This window comes from Schistocerca serialis, chromosome 2 (genome assembly GCF_023864345.2).
Source record: "Schistocerca serialis cubense isolate TAMUIC-IGC-003099 chromosome 2, iqSchSeri2.2, whole genome shotgun sequence".
NCBI classification, from domain to species: Eukaryota; Metazoa; Arthropoda; class Insecta; order Orthoptera; family Acrididae; genus Schistocerca; species Schistocerca serialis.
The window spans coordinates 530,564,650-530,589,050 of NC_064639.1; the positions used below are offsets into that span (position 1 = coordinate 530,564,650).

The window sequence follows — 24,401 nt, forward strand, 5'->3', positions numbered from 1 at the left end:
TCTATATCTGACCACATCATCCCATCCCATATGAATTCCTCACCCACATAGACAACACCTTTTCCTCCTACATTATTGCTGCTGATCTGAATATCCACAGCTTGTCCCATGCCATGCTGAACTCTGGCATAGTTCTTCCCCCTTCATGGTGATACAATCCCTCATCCGCTACATACACACCCTGAAAGCAGTTCCCTTTCTGATTTTATCCTCACCTCTCCTAACTTCCTTGGGGGTATTACTGCAGCAGTCCTCCACCCCATTGGAAGCAACCATCTCCCTATCCCACACACCATTCCCTACACTACACACCCAATCCATGGACCCACTCCTGCTGCCCCTCCCAAACAAATCCAGTACTACTCCCATACCAAATGGGATGCTGAACTCGGAAGCCATCCCTTATCCTTCCACGACCCCCATGACATGCACCATGCTGCCACCTTCCTGCATCAGACCTTGCCAAACGCCGTAACTTACCATATTCCGACGAAACCTATCGATCTAGGCTGCCCCACACTCCCTTCACATGCTCTACTACTCCTCCATGAATACTGTCACCTTTACCAATCCTTCCTGCAGACATGTCCGAGGCACACTTACATGCCACTGACAACTACATTGACACATCTGAAATCTGTTGACTGCAAAGAAACGTGGCATTTGGCGCCAGACATGCATAAGCCTCAATGCCACACTACCCATAAACTCTTCCACATACTGGAAGGCATTTACCACCTTATTGGCAACAACCTTGCTCCCTTCTACACCCTCCTGCATGATAATCGCTCTCTCCCTGATAATCTAAGCAAAGCCAACCACTTTGCCTCCTACTTCTCTGACACCTTTACCATCCCAGATGACCCCCACTTCGATTAGTCTTTATTCCTGACAGTCCACAAGCGTACCAGTACTTCACTCCTGCCGCTCACTTCTAGCTTTCAGTACCTCAGCAACATCCCACAGACAGGTCTCAGTACTCCAATAACAAGATAAGACATTCAACAGATACTCCACCACAAATGGAACACCTATCCTGGTTAAGACTGCATCACCGCTGTAGACACCTAAAAGAACGTCCGCTATCCTTCCTAGAAATCCTACCCATCCTTTATAATACAATCCTTCACACAGATTTTTATCCTGAACCGTGAAACCTCTTAAATCGTCCTCTTCCTCAAACCTAATAAACCTGCCATAGACACTTCCTTCTTACCGTGCCATCAGCCTCGCCTCTGTGTGTAGCAAGGTCCTTTAGTCCATTCCAACGTAACCATGAAAACCTATACCAACCAATTCCTGTCCATCAGGGTGGCTCCTGTTCCAACTTTTTCTCTGATGACGAACTCCTGTACCTTACTCATCTCCTCTCCCACCAAATCAATAACTGTAAATCCGCCATTTTTGTCTTTGTAGATCTTGAGAAAGCTTACGACTGTGTATGGCATTCTGGGCTCTTCTATAAGCTCCAGACCTATGCCCTTCCCATAAATTTGTAAGTAGGCTGTTTAGGTTTTCTTATTGGTAACGCCACGTAGCGCTCTGTATGAAAATCACTGGCTGTGCTGTGTGCAGTCTGTGGCTAGTTTGCATTGTTGTCTGCCATTGTAGTGTTGGGCAGCTGGATGTTAACAGCGCGTAGCGTTGCGCAGTTGGAGGTGAGCCGCCAGTAGTGGTGGATGTGGGGAGTGAGATGGCGGAGTTTTGATAGCGGATGATCTGGACAGAGATAGTAATTTTGTAATATTGGATATCATGGACTGGTATATATATTATGACTTTTGAACACTATTAAGGTAAATACATTGTTTCTTCTCTATCAAAATCTTTCATTTGCTAACTATGCCTGTCACTAGTTAGTGCCTTCAGTAGTTTGAATCTTTTATTTAGCTGGCAGTAGTGGCGCTCGCTGTATTGCAGTAGTTCGAGTAACGAAGATTTTTGTGAGGTAAGTGATTTGTGAAAGGTATGGGTTAATGTTAGTCAGGGCCATTCTTTTGTAGGGATTATTGAAAGATTGCGTTGCGCTAAAAAATATTGTGTGTCAGTTTAAACACAGTCATGTATAATTGTTCAAAGGGGACGTTTCATATGTCGACCCTTAGCCGAGGATACCTCACTGGAATCTTCTGATTTTTTCTTGTAGTTTGTGTAATTAGTGTAGCTTTTGTTTATTGCTAGCGCGTAATTGTAGAGAGAATCTCCTTTGTAGTTGCAGTCTTTCATTGTTGTACAGTAAAACAGTTGTGGCATGCATGTAGATTTGCACCAAGTATTTCGCAGCTGCGCTTGCGATTAACTAGATATTATTTTCAGTGCTATGTTAATGTGTTTTCTTATTTTTGCTCTTCAAATTGTGCTTTTCTGTGTTATCGTGTGAAACATTGCGACAATTATGGCGTGTGAAAAACGTAATATTAGGCTCCAAAGTAAACTGAGAAATGACAGTGAAGACGAAAGCAGTGTGTTAGCGCCACCATGTAATGAATTAACTAATGTTCAACATAGTAATTTGGTAACTGTGCATAGGGAAACGGAGCGGGCGGCAAACAATGGTGTAGACAGTGAAACAATTAGTGAATAGGGAAGCATTATCGATCGATCGGTCGGCAACAGCCCGCCTCAGGAATCGGGAATGACAGGACACAATCTTGCAAATACTGCAGATTTAGGTTTTGGGTCCTCACCATTTTCTCAAATAAGTCAAGACATTTTCTGCTTGTCAAAATGTGAATGTTGCCGTTGCAACTTCACTGCCGAAAACCGAAAAGCACTGAGGAACATGTTTCAGACACCAGTGCATTGTTATTACAGTTAATGCAACAAATGGGACAAAGGATACTAAAGTTAGACACAACGCTTGAACAAAATCAGAAACAAATTGGACAAAATCTTCAAAAGTTAGACACAATAGAACAAAATCTTCAAAAGTTAGACACAATGGAACAACACCAGAGACAAACACAGCAACAGTTAGACGCAATGGAACAAAAGCTTCAAAAGTTAGACTCAGTGGAACATACGCTTGAACAAACACATGAACATTTAACTACTGAGTTACATAAAATCGAATCGAAATGTCAGAAAGTCTGTAATGACGTAAAAACACAAATGTGTGAGCATTTCCAACCTATTTTTTTGCGGCATGAAAATACATCACAGAATCACGAAGCAGCCATAAAAGAACTGCAAACTATTGTTCATGAAAATCATGAGACCTTGCAAGCTAAAATTGACTCAGTTACATCTACCGATTCGGTTACGCAACTTGCAAAAACTCAGGAAAACTTAAAGAACACAGTAGATACGATTTCAACACAAATGGACATTCTGAAACTTGGTTCAGAAAAACACACTGAGGAAATAAGTACACTATTGGAGAAAGTAGCCGAACTTTCAGATCAGTGATGATTATCTGAATGACACAAGACAGGGTAGCCATCACTGACACAGAAGAGTATGAACAAATTAAGAAATTCAAACAAAATCAGAATCAAATTAATACGCAACACAAAAGAGAAATCAGGGAAGTACAAGCTCAGTTGGCACAAGTAATACAAAAATTACATATTTCAGAGGACACTCGCGCTCCAACACGGGAAGAGGGACTTAGAAATACGGAAAAGCCACAAAATAATAATACAGGGCATTTTGGAAATTATGAAAGAAATTGGCAAGGTGCACCGAATTTTGAGATGGAACCGCCGACACGATGTACCAATGACCGATATGCTACTCGGCGACATGATGATTTTGAATATAAGCTGTTCATTATTGCACGTAAACATTTAAGAACTCTGGCAACGACATTCATCCACAAGCGTGGCTCCATCAATTCTCTCATTGTTTTCCTCCCAACTGGTCATTAGAGCACAGATTAGAATTTATGTGTGGCTACTTAGAGAATGAACCAGCTGTAAGAATGCGATCGGTCATTCACGATTGCTACAATGAAGGAGAATTTTACCATGCCTTTCTCTCAGCATATTGGTCTCAAGCTACACAAGACCGAGTAAAACATAGCATCATAATGATGAACATTTCGAACAACCTGAATTTTCCAGACTTGTGAAATATTTTGAAGACATTTTGCACAAGAATCAGTACCTGTCAAACCCATACAGCCCCTCAGAACTCATCCACATTTGCTTAATCAAATTACCTGAACATTTACGACATATTATTTTGGCAGGTCGTTGCAAAGACGACATTGAAGCTTTTCAGGGACTCTTATAAGAATTAGAAATTGACACTGATAATTGCGGAACGCGAAGACAGGAACACAATAATTACAGGTCACATCCGTTGCAATTCTGCGATGAAAGAAATAATAACTGGACACGACAAGGCTATTCTCACAAACACAAATCGTGACCAAAACAGACACCACCTGTATGACAACCGTTGGCAGAATAATATTTACAGAGAAAGATCGCTTTTCCATACTAATGAATATGACAGAGACAATCATAGAAACAGACAATATGGCAACCAGAACTATTATTATCATGGGAGACAGAATAACTTCAGACGCAACAGTCCACCGTGCAGTGATAATTCAGGGAGAAATTCTCCACCACTTAACCAACAAGAAAGAAACAACAGGAACTACCGACATGACGACAAACGATATAGTCATAACGACAGACCTGAATTTTATCACAACTGGCGGGATTCAAACAGGGCAGGGCCCTCTCAACAAGGTGAATTTGTAGAAGTTAGGTCTCCTAATCCCAATAACGACGCGCGCCAAGAAAGAGACAGACAATGACTCGCACCGCACACAGCCACGTGTGGCGGCTGGCTCAGCGAAAAATAACATAGACGCTAACCTTGAGAAAAGTTTTAGCATTCTTTACCGGCATATACCGCATGATAATTGCGTTCAAGTTGATTTGCTGCGTACTGAGGAAAGTTAAAGGATTACACCACATTTCACATGTAAAATCGTTTATTGAGAGATAATTTGCTTTTTAACTTAGTCTTTGCTATAAAATTTTTCACTTCACGCTACTAGTACAATTTGTCACACTGAGAAACTGTTAACAAGCAACTATGTTTTGAAGTTAACTATCCAGTCTAGAACCTAGGGAACATATTTAGACAGTAATTACCACTGCATTGTGATAGTGAACGGAGGACACAGTGTTACTGTGTGTGTACATTCTTGCTTGTTAGTTGCACAATTACGTAACAACTATAAGGCTTACATACTTAGAACAAATACTGCTAATGAGATTTTAATGCAACATTTTGGTTTACTTAAAAAGACATTCTTTATTTGAAGTACTTTCTGTGAGATTAAAGGTGACTTAGCATTTGGTTTCTTTGACAACTGCATGATTATATCACGATGCTACTAATGTGTGTGACAATTTACATTGTTGCTTTTGAGGTGTATCTGTTTTATATCTGCACAGTTTTTATGTTTTATTCTGGAAAGTAAAACATGTTTTAGTAGTAACTTTTGTGGTATAACTACAATGAGACAGCCTTTTCCGTAGCACAACAACACGTTACAGTACAGTACTTTCTTCATCACAGCAATAAGCATAATAACTACGATATCTATAGGCAAAGTATTTCACTTTTGTTTATGATGAAGTGAGTACAATGACTTCAGCAGAACTTTGCTTACAGAGGACGATAACTACAACACTTCCACAGAATATCTTACAGCAAGACGCACATTTAGCGCTACAGGACACGTATTTGAGTGATTAATTTTGTACTTAAAACATTTATTTTTAAAGATTTTTGAATCACAAAGATACAAAGAAAGTTTTCGATGATACATTTCATTCGATTGCTGTAATCTTTAACACCTGAGGGTATAATTACATTAATCCTCAGGGGGTACACGCCTACTTTGTGTACCATGTGTTTGGCAAGCACAAGAAGCCCTAGCTAATATGGTATTTGCTTATACAACTTTACACATCGGTACCATATTTTTCTAACACATAAATTACACAGCTATCTGATCATTTAACTGAGAGAGACAAACATTTTATTTACTACGTCAGTGACAGATGTTTACGCAATTACACAGTTGGATATCTTCACACTTATGAAATTGTATTTTGTCTGCACTGTGTGAACTGTTCATATTTTTTCGGAACCATTGTGATACTATGAGAGCTTTGAATGATGTATTTGGTATGAGATCATGATTTTTAAAGTATGTTTGGGGTAGATGACACTATTGAAATGAGCAGAGAATTTTTTTAGGTTTTGAAATTATTGGAGAAAGCTACGACGTTTTTGAGATTTGGCTGAGGTGTTATGATGTTATTATTACGACGACGATGTGTATTATGCTGTTGAGGTATGCTTATGATCAACGAGATGATGCTATATGAGGAATCTGATTATGCTATGTATTTATTATGGTGAAATATTGAAGAAGTGTCGACGAATATGTATATGTGTAATAAGGTAAGGAATAATGAGTAGTGGTTAGGGACTCTGATTTATGAAAAGGATGTTGGAAACCAAGAATCGTACTTTAAGAGTTATGAAATGCGTGTACATACGTGAATGTTAGTTACCATAATGCTGACAAAACTTTTTGGACACTGTCATATATGAGATTTTGTTTCTACACACTTCTAATGTAAATTTCTAACCTTTGAATTTTTTTTATTTTATATGAGACTGTCACTGTAGTGGAAACTGCTGCCGTAAATATTTCAGTAAAGAAGGTAGATGATCTTGACATAATGTGCTGTTGAGACCCAGCTGAGCGACAGTCAGCTGGAAAAAAAGCCATTAGTGTGTGCCTTTCAGAGGCACAGGTGGAGAAAAAAGGAGGCCATTATTATTGCTATTGACATTTCTTTGTAGAAAGCACCGCAAATACGACACGCTCAAACTTGAAAACATATGATTATACTGTGGAGCTCTTAATTTATGATATTTACTAAAATGCCTAATGAAATGATGAGAAACATTTTTACATCTATTGTCTTTATAGTTGAGAGATAGCTCATTTTGTTTAATATATGGTCTCCAGTTGTGTTACAGCATTGGTTTTATAAAATAAAATTAAGTGCATTTGCTAATGTGAACACTTTCTGCCAACAGATCTATTAAATAATAATTTTATGATCCACATTCTTCAAAAAAGGAGCACTTGGAATGGAAAAAACAATAAGAAGGGATTAATAACAGTAACTGCATACATAATTTTCTTTTCAAGTTATCGTGATGCATCACTCTAGTGTTAAGATGTGACATAGGTATTAAACATGGCCATTTTTACTGTAATATTTTTTCTGCTTGAGCTTTGTCATGTTTAGATGTAAGTTATTGCATTTGCTGCTGCTGTTTGCCAGGCATAGTGCTACTAAATTGCACTTTGTATTACTCTGTTAAGCCAGTTTTACTACTGATTTATTTTTCTTGTTGCTGCACATTGGCTCATATTAGTTGTAATGTTGCATTTGTTTGGTAATTTAGATTTACTGTAGCTTGCTTTGCCAATTTGCATTTTTTGTCATTGCTGTTTGTGTTAATTGTTTTGTGCTGTTGCATTGCCTCGTCCCTTAGTTTATGCATCTGAGCTCAGTACATCTAAGTTAGCTTAAGAGGCGGTAGGCTATATAAGAGAACGAGTTGTGATGAATTGGAAGAAATGCATTGAGAAGTTATACGAAAAAAGTACAGAAAGCAGGTATAGATAGGACTTTTTGGAAATAATGAAGAATGAAGGGAGATCTCCAAGAAGTAAAGAAAATTTTGTTTGCAAGATACTGCAGTAAAACAAACCCTGTCCTTTCCTTGTGTTATCCCACTATGTGTTTGTGTACCCTTGGATATTTGTGTTTTTCCTGTCTTTATGAGTTTAGCTAATAAGATTTACGTTGTAGAATTTTTCTGATAATATGTTATTTACTTTGTAAAGATGTTTAGACATTATTTATTCTGTTCTGTTTTAATGCTCATGTGTGAAGTTGATGTTTCAAAAGTTATTCTGATCTTTTACTTATGTCATAATTCCTGTAACACTGATGTATATGTTTATTTCTATTCTTTTGTAAAGCCCCTATTACTACAAATGTTATCTGTATTGTTATGTTCTTTAATGATGTATTTTGTACCTTGGTTATTGCATTCTTATGTAATAAAATTGTAATTGACACCAGTTCATCAAATTAAGTAACTTGTAAGTTACATTTCACTGCACACGTTTCTGTTGGTCATAGTATATGCACAATATGTGAAAAAAAGAGGACTGTTAGTGCTCGCACGTGTGTTGATAATTCAGCAAGGGACTGGCTAACAGCATTGGTGGTTCTAAGCACAATTCCAAAAACTTTGTGAGTGCACAAGTGGTGGTTCATGGACTTGCTACATTGTTCGCAAGACTCTTCGATGGTGATTGTGCACCTGCACAGTCGCAACAGATGGCTGCTGGCCATCTCTACAACGATTACAGTGGGTCTGAATCTTTGATGGCCCACCAGGACCATTATCTCTACAAGGGCTGCAGTGGGTCTGCACCTCTGGTGGCCCACCAATACCATAATCTCTATTAAGACTACAGTGGGTCTGCTCTGTGATGACCTACCTACCAATATTCTTCAAAACTTCGACTGACTCTGCTGTGGGTTTGCTCTGTTGTAGCCCATTACCTGTCTGCATGTCAAGAGTCAGCACTGTCTTTCTGTTGGAAGGACAACACTACTTCTTCAAGACTGCATTGAAATCCACTACTTCCGTGTGCATTGTCTTTTACTGCTCAGACTTTGAGGAAAAAAAACTGCAATTTTACTGTGATGAATGATCAGGACTGTCTTTATGGACTGTGAGAAAATTTTAACTTTTGACCAACATTGTATCAATAAGTGTATGCATATGATTTCTTTGTTATTGCAATTGTGAAAAAATTGACAACAAATATGTATTGGTCAGTGCCCAAAACAATTTGTAAAATTTTTTGTGGGGAGCATGGGGGCTATGTCAGTAGGCTGTTTAGGTTTTCTTATTGGTAATGCCACATAGCGCTCTGTACGAAAATCACTGGCTGTGCTGTGTGCAGTCTGTGGCTAGTTTGCATTGTTGTCTGCCATTGTAGTGTTGGGCAGCTGGATGTTAACAGCGCGTAGTGTTGCGCAGTTGGAGGTGAGCCGCCAGCAGTGGTGGATGTGGGGAGTGAGATGGCGGAGTTTTGATAGCGGATGATCTGGACAGACAGTAATTTTGTAATATTGGATATCATGGACTGGTATATATATTATGACTTTTGAACACTATTAAGGTAAATACATTGTTTCTTCTCTATCAAAATCTTTCATTTGCTAACTATGCCTATCAGTAGTTAGTGCCTTCAGTAGTTTGAATCTTTTATTTAGCTGGCAGTAGTGGCACTCGCTGTATTTCAGTAGTTCGAGTAACGAAGATTTTTGTGAGGTAAGTGATTTGTGAAAGGTATAGGTTAATGTTAGTCAGGGCCATTCTTTTGTAGGGATTATCGAAAGTCAGACTGCGTTGCGCTAAAAAATATTGTGTGTCAGTTTAAACACAGTCATGTAAAATTGTTCAAAGGGGACGTTTCAAATTATGTCGCCTCATCGTCTCCTTTCTCTCTAACTGGCCATCTTATGTCATTGTCAACAACACCAACTCCTGTACTTTTCATCCCACTGCAGCTGTGCCCCCAGGTTCTGTCCTATCACTTCTGCTGTATGTCCTGTACACTGCTGATATGCCTAAGCTCCATCCTCTTGTTCATCTCCTCCAGTATACCGACAACACTGCCTTCCTCGCCCTCTACTCTACCCTCCATGAATCCCAACGATCATTCATTCCAGCTTCACCTCAATTAGTTCATTTCACCATGCAGCCAGTGGCTACTCAAAATCAATCCTAGCAAAATGCAGGCTTACTCATATGCTGAACTACCAGTAGCTTCTGACCCACGACATTTACCTTACAATTTATGGCTGTCCTATCCAGTTAACAGTCATGAACCACGCCGCTGCTATGGTCGCAGGTTCGAATCCTGCCTTGGGCATGGATGTGTGTGCTATCCTTAGGTTAGTTAGGTTTAAGTAGTTCTAAGTCTAGGGAACTGATGACCCCAGATGTTGTCCCTTAGTGCTTAGAGCTATTTGAACCCATTTTTATCCAGTTAACTAACACACTAAAATACCTTGGACTAATACTTGACCGCTGAGTGACATGGAAGTCCCATCTACTAACCATTCAATAGGAAGCTCACAATAGATTAAAATTACTAAAACTGCTAACTGGCCAAACATGGGACTTGTACCCTTCCATATTTCTCCACTCCTACAAATCCCTGATCCGAAGCATCCTCTGTTATTTCAATGTGCCATGATATCCTCCCTCCTTTTATCATGACCTACAGATCCTTGAACACCATGCACTGTACCTATCATTTTCAATTCACTTACTGTCCTCCACCTGCATCCTCTACCAATGAATAAAATTTCCCTCCTTGCTACTGCATTTTCAAAATCTCTGAGTATCCTACATTACCCACAAACTTGACACCACTCACCCCTTAGTTTGCCCCCTGCTCACTAGTCTACCACTGCATTCCTCCAATGTTACACCCTCCACATCCTCTGTCAATGGAACTTTAATCGCCTTCTCTTACCTGACCATGAAATTCAGCCTGCTATATACCCAGCCTACCAGATGTAAATGAACCTATCCAATCCCCCCCAATCAGGACTCCCTTCCTCTCAACTCCTCACCACTGACATCCTAAGCTTTGGACAAGTACGGTATCCCTCTTCACTCTCCCAAATTCTTCTATCTTGCACAGACACCCTCTTAAACACTATTCCAACCGCTACATCCCCTTCATACCTCTCTTCCTGACAGTCTAGGCCAACTCATCACTTCAAACTGGCTTTTTACTACTTTTAACTGTCTTTTATCTTTCGTGGAACATTTTGTTGCCCTTTCATCTGCATTAGTCTTTTAATTCATCAACTACTCCGCCTTTTATACTATATTATGTACCTGAATCTATGTCTTTTAATTATGTCAGATATTCATTTGTCAATTTGACATGGCTAATTTTATACTCTGTTTTAAACTTTTTCTCTCAGGTGGCTGAACAGCAGTGACTTGTATCTGCTGACAGCCCATCTCCTCCCATACAGGGTGCTGAAAATGAAATGACAATAACGAAGAAAAAATATAGCAGCACTGTGACAGTGAGTCTCTGTTCTGATATTATTACCCATTATTACGTCCCTTCCAGCAGCTATTCACTTGTAATCGGCAAGAGGCTAGTCCCTTGCAATTCTGTGATAGTGCTCTTAACACCCATCCACCCCACATAGGGCTATTGACTAGACTATTAGCGAAAATATATTCTCTACAACCACCAGTTATTGATGAGACAGGCTAGAGATACTCTCTAGCACTCGACTAATGGCAACTACCCCTCCCCAGCTCCCATGCTTCACAACCAGAAGAAAAAAATTGAATTCGCCTACTGATATTTTAATTACCAATTTTTGAAGTACCCCTCAATAGGAGGTGGGGAGATAGACTGCGCCAATATTCTGAGTCGTCAATAATAAGACTGTGCCAATATTCCAAAGATGATGATATGAAGATAGTATCCTACATCCCTCCCAACAGTGACATGCAAATTGAATTTTTATAAATAATGAATATATTATTATTATTAATTATTATTATTATTATGCCATCTGCAATAAATGTAATTACATTTGAATTTGCCACGAAAAATTGAATTTACCACGAAAAGTTGGATATCCCACTGATTCTGAATTTCCCCCCAGGGAGGAGGGGTGGAGGTAATGAATTGACCAATTTAATTAATTAGTCAATTAATCTGATATTAAGATTGCGCCAGAACCTCATTGTCTACCTGTACTGCCATCTGATTTCAAATTCGTGTCATGTATTTCTTCCTGTCTAACTGCTCAGCACACACTGAGCAAATTTTTCCACCAGTTTCTTCTGGGAGGGGTGGGGGTGGAGATAGGAAGAGGTTATTAATTTGTCAATTTAATTAATTAATCAATTTATAACAAAACTGGAATGTTTCCATGTCTGCACCAATGGGAAGATTGGAGAAGGGTCCTCCATCTTGAATAAATTTGGCAACAGTGTAGCGAGGCGTAAACAAACATTACCAATCCACTATCCGGTACCTGTACAACACAATGCATGCCCACGTTTGCATACTTACATTCAACCCATTCAACATTCTGGCGGTTGCACTGGTACCAATGTATCGGCATTTCACATATGCAATAGCTTATCTCGCGCTTACATTAACCTGTGATCCTGCAGTGTTAATCGCTGAAATACGTAACCTAGACAAGTATTCCCGAAATTTCAATATCTTCACTAATTATTTTTTGGTGCTGTGATTTTTTGCCGTCAGTGTATTTTTCATCTAAACTTACAATTTGTCCATTTTGATGAGCGCTTTCAAAATGCAGTCCCTCTACAATAATCCATTGAGCGGAACACAAATTCAGTTAATGGCCAAGAAACACCCACACCTGCAAACATCGATCGTCTAAATCACAGTGAGCGTTTGATCGTAAGCATAACAGCTGGGAAACAAGGTAACCAATTACGAAACACAGCCGACGTGTGTTGCTAAAAATGACAATCTCCTCTGCAACCCAATTTTAAATCAAACAATACGCGTTAAATTCGATAAATGTAATGCAAAACCATAATGAGTCGAGAGCGGACGAACTACTCACTGTATATTAAAACTGAAAAAAAAAACATTTTCGGGATGTATACTAGACTGTTAATACCGTTGAATTGATAGACGTGTTGTTTCAAACCGTTTAAAACCTTCTAACAAGGGACACCATTGACCTCTAACGCTCGGGAGCGCGCAGAACCATGCTTACACTAACACTGTCATAAAACATCAATGTCCTGTGTCGTTTCCATCAACACTAGTCTGCTAGCGCCATCAGCAGGTGGCATGTTGTACAATACTAACATGAACGATTTGCGTGAGTGGTGTAGCTGCAGTACGAATGTGTCTCTTGGAGTGTTCGCTTGCTGCCTATTTCGTAAACTGTGTACAGTGATATCACGAAGAGAAATTATCCTATGAATGTGGTCCAGATATTAGGGACTATTTTGCGACGTGCTGAATATGGAAATGAAATCGGAGTCGAGGTTAGAGAGTTCGCGGATATACACTACTGGCCATTAACATTGCTACACCAAGAAGAAATGCAGATGACAAACGGGTATATATTGGACAAATATATTATACAGGAACTGACATGTGATTACATTTTCACGCAATTTGGGTGCATAGATCCTGAGAAATCAGTACCCAGAACAACCACCTCTGGCCGTAATAACGGCCTTGATACGCCTGGGCATTGAGTCAAACAGAGCTTGGATGGCGTGTACAGGTACAGCTGCCCATGCAGCTTCAACACGATACCACAGTTCATCAAGAGTAGTGAGTGGCGTTTTGTGACGAGCCAGTTGCTCGGCCACCATTGACCAGACGTTTTCAATTGGTGGGAGATCTGGAGAATGTGCTGGCCAGGGCAGCAGTAGAACATTTTCTGTATCCAGGATGGCCCGCACAGGACCTGCAACACGCGGTCGTGCATTATCCTGCTGAAATGTAGGGTTTTGCAAGGATTGAATAAAGGGTAGAGCCACGGGTCGTAACACATCTGAAATGTAACATTCACTGTTCAAAGTACCGTCAATGCGAATAAGAGGTGACCGAGACGTGTAACCAATGGCACGCCATACCATCACGCCGGGTGATACACCAGTAGGCGATGACGAATACGCGCTTCCAATGTGCGTTCACAGCGATGTCGCCAAACACGGATTCTACCATCTTGATGCTGTAAACAGAACCTGGATTCATCCGAAAAAATGACGTTTTGCCATTCGTGCACCCAGGTTCGCCGTTGAGTACATCATCGCAGGCGCTCCTGTCTGTGATGCAGCACAAGGGTAACCGCAGCCATGGTCTCCGAGCTGATAGTCCATGCTGCTGCACATGTCGTCGAACTGTTCGTGCAGATGGTTTTTCTGTTGCAAACGTCCCCATCTGTTGACTCAGGGATCGAGAAGTGGGTGCATGATCCGTTACAGTTGTGTTGTACAGGTACCGGATAGTAGATTGGTAATGTTTGTTTACGCCTCGCTACACTGTTGCCAAATTTATTCAAGATGGAGGACCCTTCACCAATCTTCCCATTGGTGCAGACATGGCAACATTCCAGTTTTCTTATCAAATTGATTAATTAATTAAATTGTACAACACTGTTGGTAAAGTTAATTTTTCAGTTCTCAGTTCTCACTTGTACGAGCGTGTGCGTAACCGACGCGGCGCGGCTGATAGTTGATAATGCGGAAACGCGATGATCGAACGCACGTCCTCACGCTCGCTACAAGACACTAGCACTCGACTGCACTCTTTTAAGGTCGGGACACACATGTCAGGACCGTGTCCGTGCCGAGACACGTCCGAGTATCGGCCGTCACCCGGACTACGAAATACAACATTAAAACAAATGCAGCGGGCCCCACTTGACCGGGTCGTGCACGGGGAACGTCAACGGGCCGGGGCCGGGCCGGGCGGGATTCGCCGTGTTTAAATTTTCACGTGACGGACACGGCCTGACGGTGGGGTTGTCTTGTGAGCTGTGCAACTGCGCAAAACTGTTCTGTGTACAAAACATGGATGTGGAACGACTAATAGAGGAAGTTCGTAAGTTTCCTGTTCTTTACGATCAGGGAAGTGAAAATTACAGGAATATCGAGTACAAAGACAGAGTTTGGAAGACAATTGCAACAGATCTACAAGCCAAAGGTAAGATAAAAACTATACAAGTTTTAATACCCGAAAGATATTTATTTACTTTTTATTTTACAAACAGATGTTTGGTTTATGTCATCGTTATATCGCCAAGGCGACATGTTCTTGCCATTCCACAGTCCCTTGTGGAGAGTTCAGGAATTTTTTGAGTTGTTCTCGTACAGCAAATGCAGCATCTGTTGATCTCCCACGAATTCGAGGTAGGTTTCGAAGATTTGATGAATTTCCGGATCCCTCAGCAGTTTCCATTTGATCCATCCTCTGTTCGGGCACCCTATAACCTTCCATTTTTCGAATAAAGTTGTACAGTACACACGCAGCCGTCACAATCATTGTAAGGTTATTAGGATCTCCCTGAAGGATTCTTCTAAATATTCGAAATTTCTGTTGCAATATACCGAATGCATTTTCGGATATTCTTCTTGCCCGACTCAAACGATAATTAAATATAGCCTTGTCATTTGTTAAGTTCCTGCCAGGATATGGTCGCATCAAGTATGTTTTGAGAGGGAAAGCTTCATCGCCTACAATTACCATTGGAAGTTCAACATCAGTTCCGGGTAAAGTTTTACTCTTTGGGACGCTAAGCGTACATCTACATCTACATCTACATTGATACTCCGCAAGCCACCCAACGGTGTGTGGCGGAGGGCACTTTACGTGCCGCTGTCATTACCTCCCTTTCCTGTTCCAGTCGCGTATGGTTCGCGGGAAGAACGACTGTCTGAAAGCCTCCGTGCGCGCTCTAATCTCTCTAATTTTACATTCGTGATCTCCTCGGGAGGTATAAGTAGGGGGAAGCAATATATTCGATACCTCATCCAGAAACGCACCCTCTCGAAACCTGGCGAGCAAGCTACACCGCGATGCAGAGCGCCTCTCTTGCAGAGTCTGCCACTTGAGTTTATTAAACATCTCCGTAACGCTATCACGGTTACCAAATAACCCGGTGACGAAACGCGCCGCTCTTCTTTGGATCTTCTCTATCTCCTCCGTCAACCCGACCTGGTACGGATCCCACACTGATGAGCAATACTCAAGTATAGGTCGAACGAGTGTTTTGTAAGCCACCTCCTTTGTTGATGGACTACATTTTCTAAGCACTCTCCCAATGAATCTCAACCTGGTACCCGCCTTACCAACAATTAATTTTATATGATCATTCCACTTCACATCGTTCCGTACGCACACTCCCAGATATTTTACAGAAGTAACTGCTACCAGTGTTTGTCCCGCTATCATATAATCATACAATAAAGGATCCTTCTTTCTATGTATTCGCAATACATTACATTTGTCTATGTTAAGGGTCAGTTGCCACTCCCTGCACCAAGTGCCTATCCGCTGCAGATCTTCCTGTATTTCGCTACAATTTTCTAATGCAGCAACTTCTCTGTATACTACAGCATCATCCGCGAAAAGCCGCATGGAACTTCCGACACTATCTACTAGGTCATTTATATATATTGTGAAAAGCAATGGTCCCATAACACTCCCCTGTGGCACGCCAGAGGTTACTTTAACGTCTGTAGACGTCTCTCCATTGATAACAACATGCTGTGTTCTGTTTGCTAAAAACTCTTCAATCCAGCCACACAGCTGGTCTGATATTCCGTAGGCTCTTACTTTGTTTATCAGGCGACAGTGCGGAACTGTATCGAACGCCTTCCGGAAGTCAAGAAAAATAGCATCTACCTGGGAGCCTGTATCTAATATTTTCTGGGTCTCATGAACAAATAAGGCGAGTTGGGTCTCACACGATCGCTGTTTCCGGAATCCATGTTGATTCCTACATAGTAGATTCTGGGTTTCCAGAAATGACATGATACGCGAGCAAAAAACATGTTCTAAAATTCTACAAGAGATCGACGTAAGAGATATAGGTCTATAGTTTTGCGCATCTGCTCGACGACCCTTCTTGAAGACTGGGACTATCTGTGCTCTTTTCCAATCATTTGGAACCCTCCGTTCCTCTAGAGACTTGCGGTACACGGCTGTTAGAAGGGGGGCAAGTTCTTTCGCGTACTCTGTGTAGAATCGAATTGGTATCCCGTCAGGTCCAGTGGACTTTCCTCTATTGAGTGATTCCAGTTGCTTTTCTATTCCTTGGACACTTATTTCGATGTCAGCCATTTTTTCGTTTGTGCGAGGATTTAGAGAAGGAACTGCAGTGCGGTCTTCCTCTGTGAAACAGCTTTGGAAAAAGGTGTTTAGTATTTCAGCTTTACGCGTGTCATCCTCTGTTTCAATGCCATCATCATCCCGTAGTGTCTGGATATGCTGTTTCGAGCCACTTACTGATTTAACGTAAGACCAGAACTTCCTAGGATTTTCTGTCAAGTCGGTACATAGAATTTTACTTTCGAATTCAATGAACGCTTCACGCATAGCCCTCCTTACGCTAACTTTGACATCGTTTAGCTTCTGTTTGTCTGAGAGGTTTTGGCTGCGTTTAAACTTGGAGTGGAGCTCTCTTTGCTTTCGCAGTAGTTTCCTAACTTTGTTGTTGTACCAGGGTGGATTTTTCCCGTCCCTCACAGTTTTACTCGGCACGTACCTGTCTAAAACGCATTTTACGATTGCCTTGAACTTTTTCCATAAACACTCAACATTGTCAGTGTCGGAACAGAAATTTTCGTTTTGATCTGTTAGGTAGTCTGAAATCTGCCTTCTATTACTCTTGCTAAACAGATAAACCTTCCTCCCTTTTTTTATATTCCTGTTAACTTCCATATTCAGGGATGCTGCAACGGCCTTATGATCACTGATTCCCTGTTCTGTACATACAGAGTCGAAAAGTTCGGGTCTGTTTGTTATCAGTAGGTCCAAGATGTTATCTCCACGAGTCGGTTCTCTGTTTAATTGCTCGAGGTAATTTTCGGATAGTGCACTCAGTATAATGTCACTCGATGCTCTGTCCCTACCACCCGTCCTAAACATCTGAGTGTCCCAGTCTATATCTGGTAAATTGAAATCTCCACGTATTGTTTTCCAATGACTTTCCAAGATTTGAATTTACTAGAATGCCTCCATCAGAGTTTTTTCCGTACGCTCCCACGTCTATTGCAATAAAATTATAACATGGGTCAACCAGAGCAAGAAGCACAATGGAATATGTTTTTTTGTAATTCCAATAGAGACTTCCTGAGTTGTTTGGAGCCTGTATTGTTACGTGCTTTCCATCTAAAGATCCAATGCAGTTTGGAAACTGCCATTTTGTCCAAAACTCCTCAGCTATAGCATTCCATTTTTCTTCATTCGGCACAGGCATCACCTCTTCTAACAATAAATCGATAACTGTTCTAGAGGTGTCATGGACGATAGCTGCAACTGTGGATTTTCCCAACCTGTAGCTGAAGGAAATAGTTTTAAAGGAATCTCCTGTAGCAAGGAACCTGAAAAAAATTGAATGTATAAGATGAGAAATACTGTATAATCTATAAAATATTTGCAGCATTTTAAACATTGTAATATAAATACGCGATTTAAAATATTTTTGCTACAGGTGGAATAGAGGAATGCAAAAAAAAATGGGCATCTGTTCGTGACCAACTAAGGAAGACCTTGCAGAAAAGGAAAACTGTTTCAGGACAAGCTGCTGTTCATCAACATAAATACAAGTATGAAGATCTCTTAACGTTCCTGCTACCTTACATGGTAGAACGAGAAACAGTTTCCAATGTTCCTTACACGCAAGACAATAATGAGCATAAACAAGAATCAAATACAGATTCCCAAGAGGAGCAGTCGATTGTTGAAAACGAAAAAGTGTCTACACAAGAAGACATTGCAGATGAAGAATGGATCATTAAAACCCAGGATAGTGAAACAGAGAATTTGATAGAGCGCACTCGGCATTCCCAGACGCCCTCAGCTCATTCGTCCGTCACTTCAAAGAAGAACACGTTTATGAAACCACCACTGAAACGAAAATTTCAGCGTGAGGTTAAACCACAAGAATCTGCATCAAGCCAGCTCATGGCTTACATTTTGGCAGAAAAAAAAGCTGAAAAACAGAGAGATATACAAAACCCAGTTGATGCTTTTTTGGCTGGTATAGCACCAGCCCTAAAATCATTGCATCCACTACTGTTTCATCAAGCTAAAAGTAGGATTTTTTCAATTGTACAAGACTTTGAACTGAAGCAACTCATGAATGACGTATCAGTCCATCAATTCACTCGATCATCCTCCAATTCCTCAGCAAAATCTGTTTCAACACCATATCCTTCACCTGTGGGAAACGAGTCAACAGAACCTACACAGCAGCTTTTGGACCTGCAAAGGGATTCGCACAATTCGTATATAAATAACCAAAGCCATCATCCTCCAAGTTCCCCTGCATCCTCATCAGCTTCAGAAACTAATTCACTGAATAGTCCTCATTTGTTTTTCTTAGGGTAGTAGAAATTTAACTGTATTATTTACTAACTTATGTATTTATCATTCAATTACTAAAGTAATAAAATAAAAATGCAGTCCTTAAAACTTCTTATTTATTTGTGTTCTGTGTACTTTTCTTTAACCTACCGTAAAAAAAAAGCCAGTCGTTCTTTGGGTGAAACTGATACTCTCCAGAACGTGTCATTTTTTCTCAGCCTTGGTTCTAGTTTCTTTAAAAGTTCACAGAAGGTGTACTGCGTCATCCTAAAATATTCATAAAACTTAGTCTCATCATCTACGAGGTGAGAAAATAGTGTTCGAAACTCTCCCTGTACTGGTCTTGTTTTCCAGGCACTGTGGATCCATAATTTTCTTCTTCTTGTTTGCCTTCGTTCGTTTTCCTCTTCGTCTAAAGCAAGTGCTATAAGTCCTAATTCACTATTACGAAAATTAGTGAACATGTTTTACAGCTTTCACAAACAGAAACACAGCTCACCGCGTCCGAGTCACTACAAGGAACAACAGAGACACGGACGTGCCCCGGTCATGTGTGGCCCCTGCAGGAACGGACCGGAGCACGGCCGTCACTCGTCCGACGCTCGGCCCTGACACGGCCCGGACGTGTGTGTCCCGACCTTTATGGTAACTAATTTTTACTGGTTCACATCAATTCATTGCGGGAGACCGAACACGGCGCGGATGATCGATGCTGCGCGACGCGCAACGAGAGGATACATAAATACGTTATTGACGGTGTAGGGAAGCAGCATACTCACGCCTTATAAAATTCACATCAGTCTTTCCATTGTGTGCCAGTCAGTCCGCTCTGACGTCATAAATGTTGGGAAATACTTTAAAAATCAAGTAAACAACCTGAAACGTTTCTAGCATGTCAGGAGTAATACAAAATCAATATGTGTTGGATATCAGTTCAATAACTTTAACCATTTTCGAAATTTGGATGTTTTTCTCTAAAAATCATTGGCGCAACAGAAAAGAGCTAGAAACTTAAAAATTTATATTTAGATTCCTTTTGCATAATAATATAGTAAAAACAGTATTCTGGATCTCACAAATTAAAATTTTAGTTGAAATTCATGATTTTCTGGTTTTTGTCTTAGAAATTAAGGAAGCAAGATAGATTAAGTAGGCGAATAAATAAAGCTAGGATTTTTAAATTTAAGTAGAAGGGAGATCCGCTATAATCATAAAAATGTGAGAAGTTTCAACAGAATAACTATAAAACCATAGCTATAGCGTATCTCCAAAGAGCCTGTTCAGAGCTCGTCTACTGGACGAGGACAATTGGCGCAATAATCGTGACAGTGGTAGACGCCGTGGTAACAACAAAGGGTACCACAGCAACCACAACAATGATAACTATGGGAATAATGCATACCGCAATCTTGGCAGCAATAACAATAGTGGTTCGGGCCGTAATGACAATCGGTACAATGTAAATAATAACAGGAATGACGGAAACCAGTATCATACTAGCGTGATACGGTCTTCGCAGAATAGTAATAACGCCAGAGGGTATGACCAGCCGCCTCAGCAGTATCCGGGGAGCGTATCTGCTGGGACGAGACAGGGAAACCATTAGCCGCGCCGGTGAGGGGCCGACCGGGCGTGGAGAAATTTTGGCGACCCAATAACAGTAGAAAACCGAGGTGTCGTCGTTATGAAAATTCCGTATGGAATAATCAACGGCGGGAGAGTGTGCCAGTGTTAAGAGAAAGGAGTGCGCCCACAAGTAGTAGATCAGCTGTAGACACGGCAGCAGAAAATACATTCACTGTGAGTGAGATTAATTTAAGCAGTGTTCCGGAAATCGATTATAAAGTGGCATCTGTAACACCCACAGCGGAACTGGAGATTGAGTTAAAGAATGATTCGCAAGTGTTGAGAGAAGATCAGATGTCGGATAAAACGTCCGTCATCGAGCGAGGGGATGCAAGAGGGATGAGGTCTGGTTAAGGCAGTTCGGTCGCTTATACGACGAACTAAGAGATTGTAGGGGCCTGCATGGGAGAAGTGTTTATGGGGTGCGCGTGTAGGATTTTTCGCGTCTCGTCCCGCAGGAAGATAGTGTTTGTGAAATGATAGAAAGTTCTGGCCCTAACCGGCAGACTTTACCAGAAATAGTTGATGTTAATGGGGAGCACGAGCAAGATTCGTCGTGTTTCATACCGCAAGAGTTGGATGTTGAAGTAGTAACGGAAAGTTCTGGCCCTGACCGGCAGACTTTACCGAAAGTTATAGTGGTAGAAGTAGCCGACCCATCCGACGCAAAACTCCAGTTTAAACATTGCGAAAGTATTGAGGAGAAAGATTACGAGAATTTTACTGATAGCCGGACACGATTGGTAGAAAAGCACGTAGATTACAGCGTGTATGAGGTTAGAGCTGACGTTATACGGTCAGACGGTAGCAGTGTGGGTTGCGCAGATCCAGAGGACGTAATTGCAGATACTACTGGGCACATTCCTCCAGGTAGATTGGCAGATGAGATCAATCTGACCAAAGAGGAAGCAACGACGGTGACAATTAGTGAATTGATAGCAAAGCAACACTCACTAGTTGACGAGTTACAGGAAAAGGTTTCGGTATTGGAGGCGAAGCTACAGACCAAGTCTCAGGACAAACGTGTTGAAACTAAAGCTGTATGTGAACAGAGGCTGAAAAAGCCGCCAGATAACCCGGATTTACGATCAAAGCCGGATGGTTTTTTCTGGAATGACCTGGATATAGACGAGGATTTACTGTGGGAAAATAAAGAAACAGTCGAGGACAAGTGTAGACAGATAGTAGTGTCTGTTAATAGGCACGACCTACAACTAAACGTACTGATTGACACCGGTGCAGAATTGAGTGCTGTATCTGGAAAAATATTTGAGTTACTGAAAGACAGACCTGGAATCGTAGTTATGCCAGTAACAGGAGTGAAAATTATCGGTGCTACTGGGAAGGCCAGTAAACCGGTCACAAAACAGATTTTTGTCCACTTCGAGATATGTGGGGCACGATTTGAACAAGAGTTTGTCGTCGTGCCAGACTTAACTACGGAAGTAATTATCGGGTTAGATTGGCTATTAAAGTACCGTGCAGTGATTAATTGCGAAAGCAAAACTTTGACATGTACGTCACAAGATAAAACAATAGTAGTTAGTTTTGACGAGGCAGGAGACGGTGTGCATAGGCAATACCAGCCTATACACATTGTTAACTGGCCGGATGGTATTGACGTAGGTATGAATTTGAGCTACTGTAATGTGAGGAATCTCGGCATACACAATAGTGTAGAAAGTGAATTGGAAAGTATTGTAGACGGTGTGTCAAACGTAACACACGAACAAAGACGAGGCCTGTATGAAGTAATAATGAGGAATAAGAGTGTGTTTTCAGACAAACCGGGACATGTGGAAGAGATAATTAAATTCCCTCCACGGATTGACATTAGTATTGGTGTGAAAAAAGATCGTTTGCGAGAAATAATGAAGCTAAAAGCCGATGCTCGCATACGTCGTCATGACGCTAAAGCTCGTTTTGCTAAGTTTGCAGTCGGAGACTTAGTACTTGCAAAAGCTCATGAGAAATCGAGCGAGATAGACAATGAAATTTCTAGATTTAAGTTTGTTTATAATGGACCATATAAAGTCATTGGTATACCTCACACAAATGCTTATTGCTTAGAGTATCCAAGCTCTGGAAAGCTATTAGGTATACGGAACATTGTAGACCTGAAATTGTACCAACCAAGGATTGATTAATCCCACAGAAAGGGTAATTTGTACAGTATGTAAATATAGATTGTAAGATTTAAGGATTTGCCAAGTTGTGATGCTTTTGCCTGACCTAGAGGTCGTTAAAGAAGTTGTCATTAATAAGTAATTAATTTTGATTAAATGATTTAAGAGTAACTGATTAGTAACCAATTGAAAAATCCAAGCTGGTAGTTTAAGTTTTCAGCTGAGTCACAGTAGATTAAGGAATGTAAATATGATTTTGTAACTAGCTGTAAGATTTCATAAACATGTGATTTACTAGTCATTGCCGATGTACTTAGACGCTGTTTTAAGTTTCAGGCTAGTACATGCGTGTGATGATGGACAGTGTTGAGTTATCCACTCTAATAGTGCTAGTGGACTCCTTGAGATTACTCGGGAGTGAGTTTTTCCGAAAGAATTCAATGAAACGGACGTTCTGGAAATGCCGTTACACAAGCGAGTGCTGGCGAGGCGGAGCCGCTGTCGGCTTTTGTGCCGCTCTCGGCATTCTTTGTACTTGCGGGTACGGAAGGCGTAGTTGTTTTTCACAGCTAATGTGAAAGAATTCTTCTGTCAATATTTTTTTTCGATCTGCTGTATATTATTATCTTGTTTAGCGTTAAGTGGACTCTCATGACGAGAATATTAATTATGAAAAGGTTATATAAAATGTGTATTCTATGTAATTAATTATTAATTTGCGTATTTTGATATACCTGTTTTTATGACCATGTACTCTGGTTAATTTTGTAATAGAATTCCATTTCTTGATAATGTTAGGAATTTTGACGATTTTAGAATAGCTAAACCATTTTCTATGTTTTCTATGAATTTTAATATGTTGTCAACCTGTTTTCTTTTGTGTAAGATGACAGAGTGGAATAAGGTTAGGAGTGTCTCCACTCAATTACTATGGTCTAAAAATTGGTTTATGGTTAATTAGCCTAACGTTAAATTTTCTTGATATTTTGGGCATATGCATTTCCGTTGCTTTGTTACCTTTTTGGGACATTTTCTGAGTCTGTTTAGGTTACACGAACATCCTCAGACAATGTGGGGCACGTGTAACGCCGGAAATGCATTTCCATCTATTGTACTATAATTTTTTTTCTTATTTTGTTACCTGAAGATATGACGTTTCTGTGTTTTTGTATATTGTAATTGTTTTACTATTTGTATATACATGCATTTATGTCGATTTATAATTGGTTTGTTTTGTAAATACTATTTGCATTTTTACGCTGGGTCTTGCCTAGGGAAAACTATGCTATCGAACGAATACATCGATAGGTCGTGTGGAGAACCAAAGTGTTTAGGATCTTTGGTAGTGTGAACTCGGCCGCGTGGAGCGCGGGCAGAGGAGAGTCTGGCTGGAGGAGGGCAGTGGAGCAGGTGTGTTGTGTGAC

General features: G+C 40.6%; 2 protein-coding genes across 4 annotated transcripts in view; one reads left to right on the forward strand and one right to left on the reverse strand.

Annotated features, from left to right (window-relative positions):
- Positions 1-24,401, reverse strand: part of LOC126457502 (clavesin-2-like) — a 266,825-nt gene that overhangs the window by 237,782 nt on the left and 4,642 nt on the right. The gene's annotated exons all lie outside the window — the stretch shown is intronic.
- LOC126456179 (uncharacterized) lies at positions 14,707-19,249 on the forward strand. The gene is made up of 2 exons (XM_050091933.1): positions 14,707-14,839; positions 18,351-19,249. The coding sequence occupies exons 1-2, from the start codon at positions 14,707-14,709 to the stop codon at positions 19,247-19,249; spliced, it is 1,032 nt and encodes a 343-aa protein (XP_049947890.1).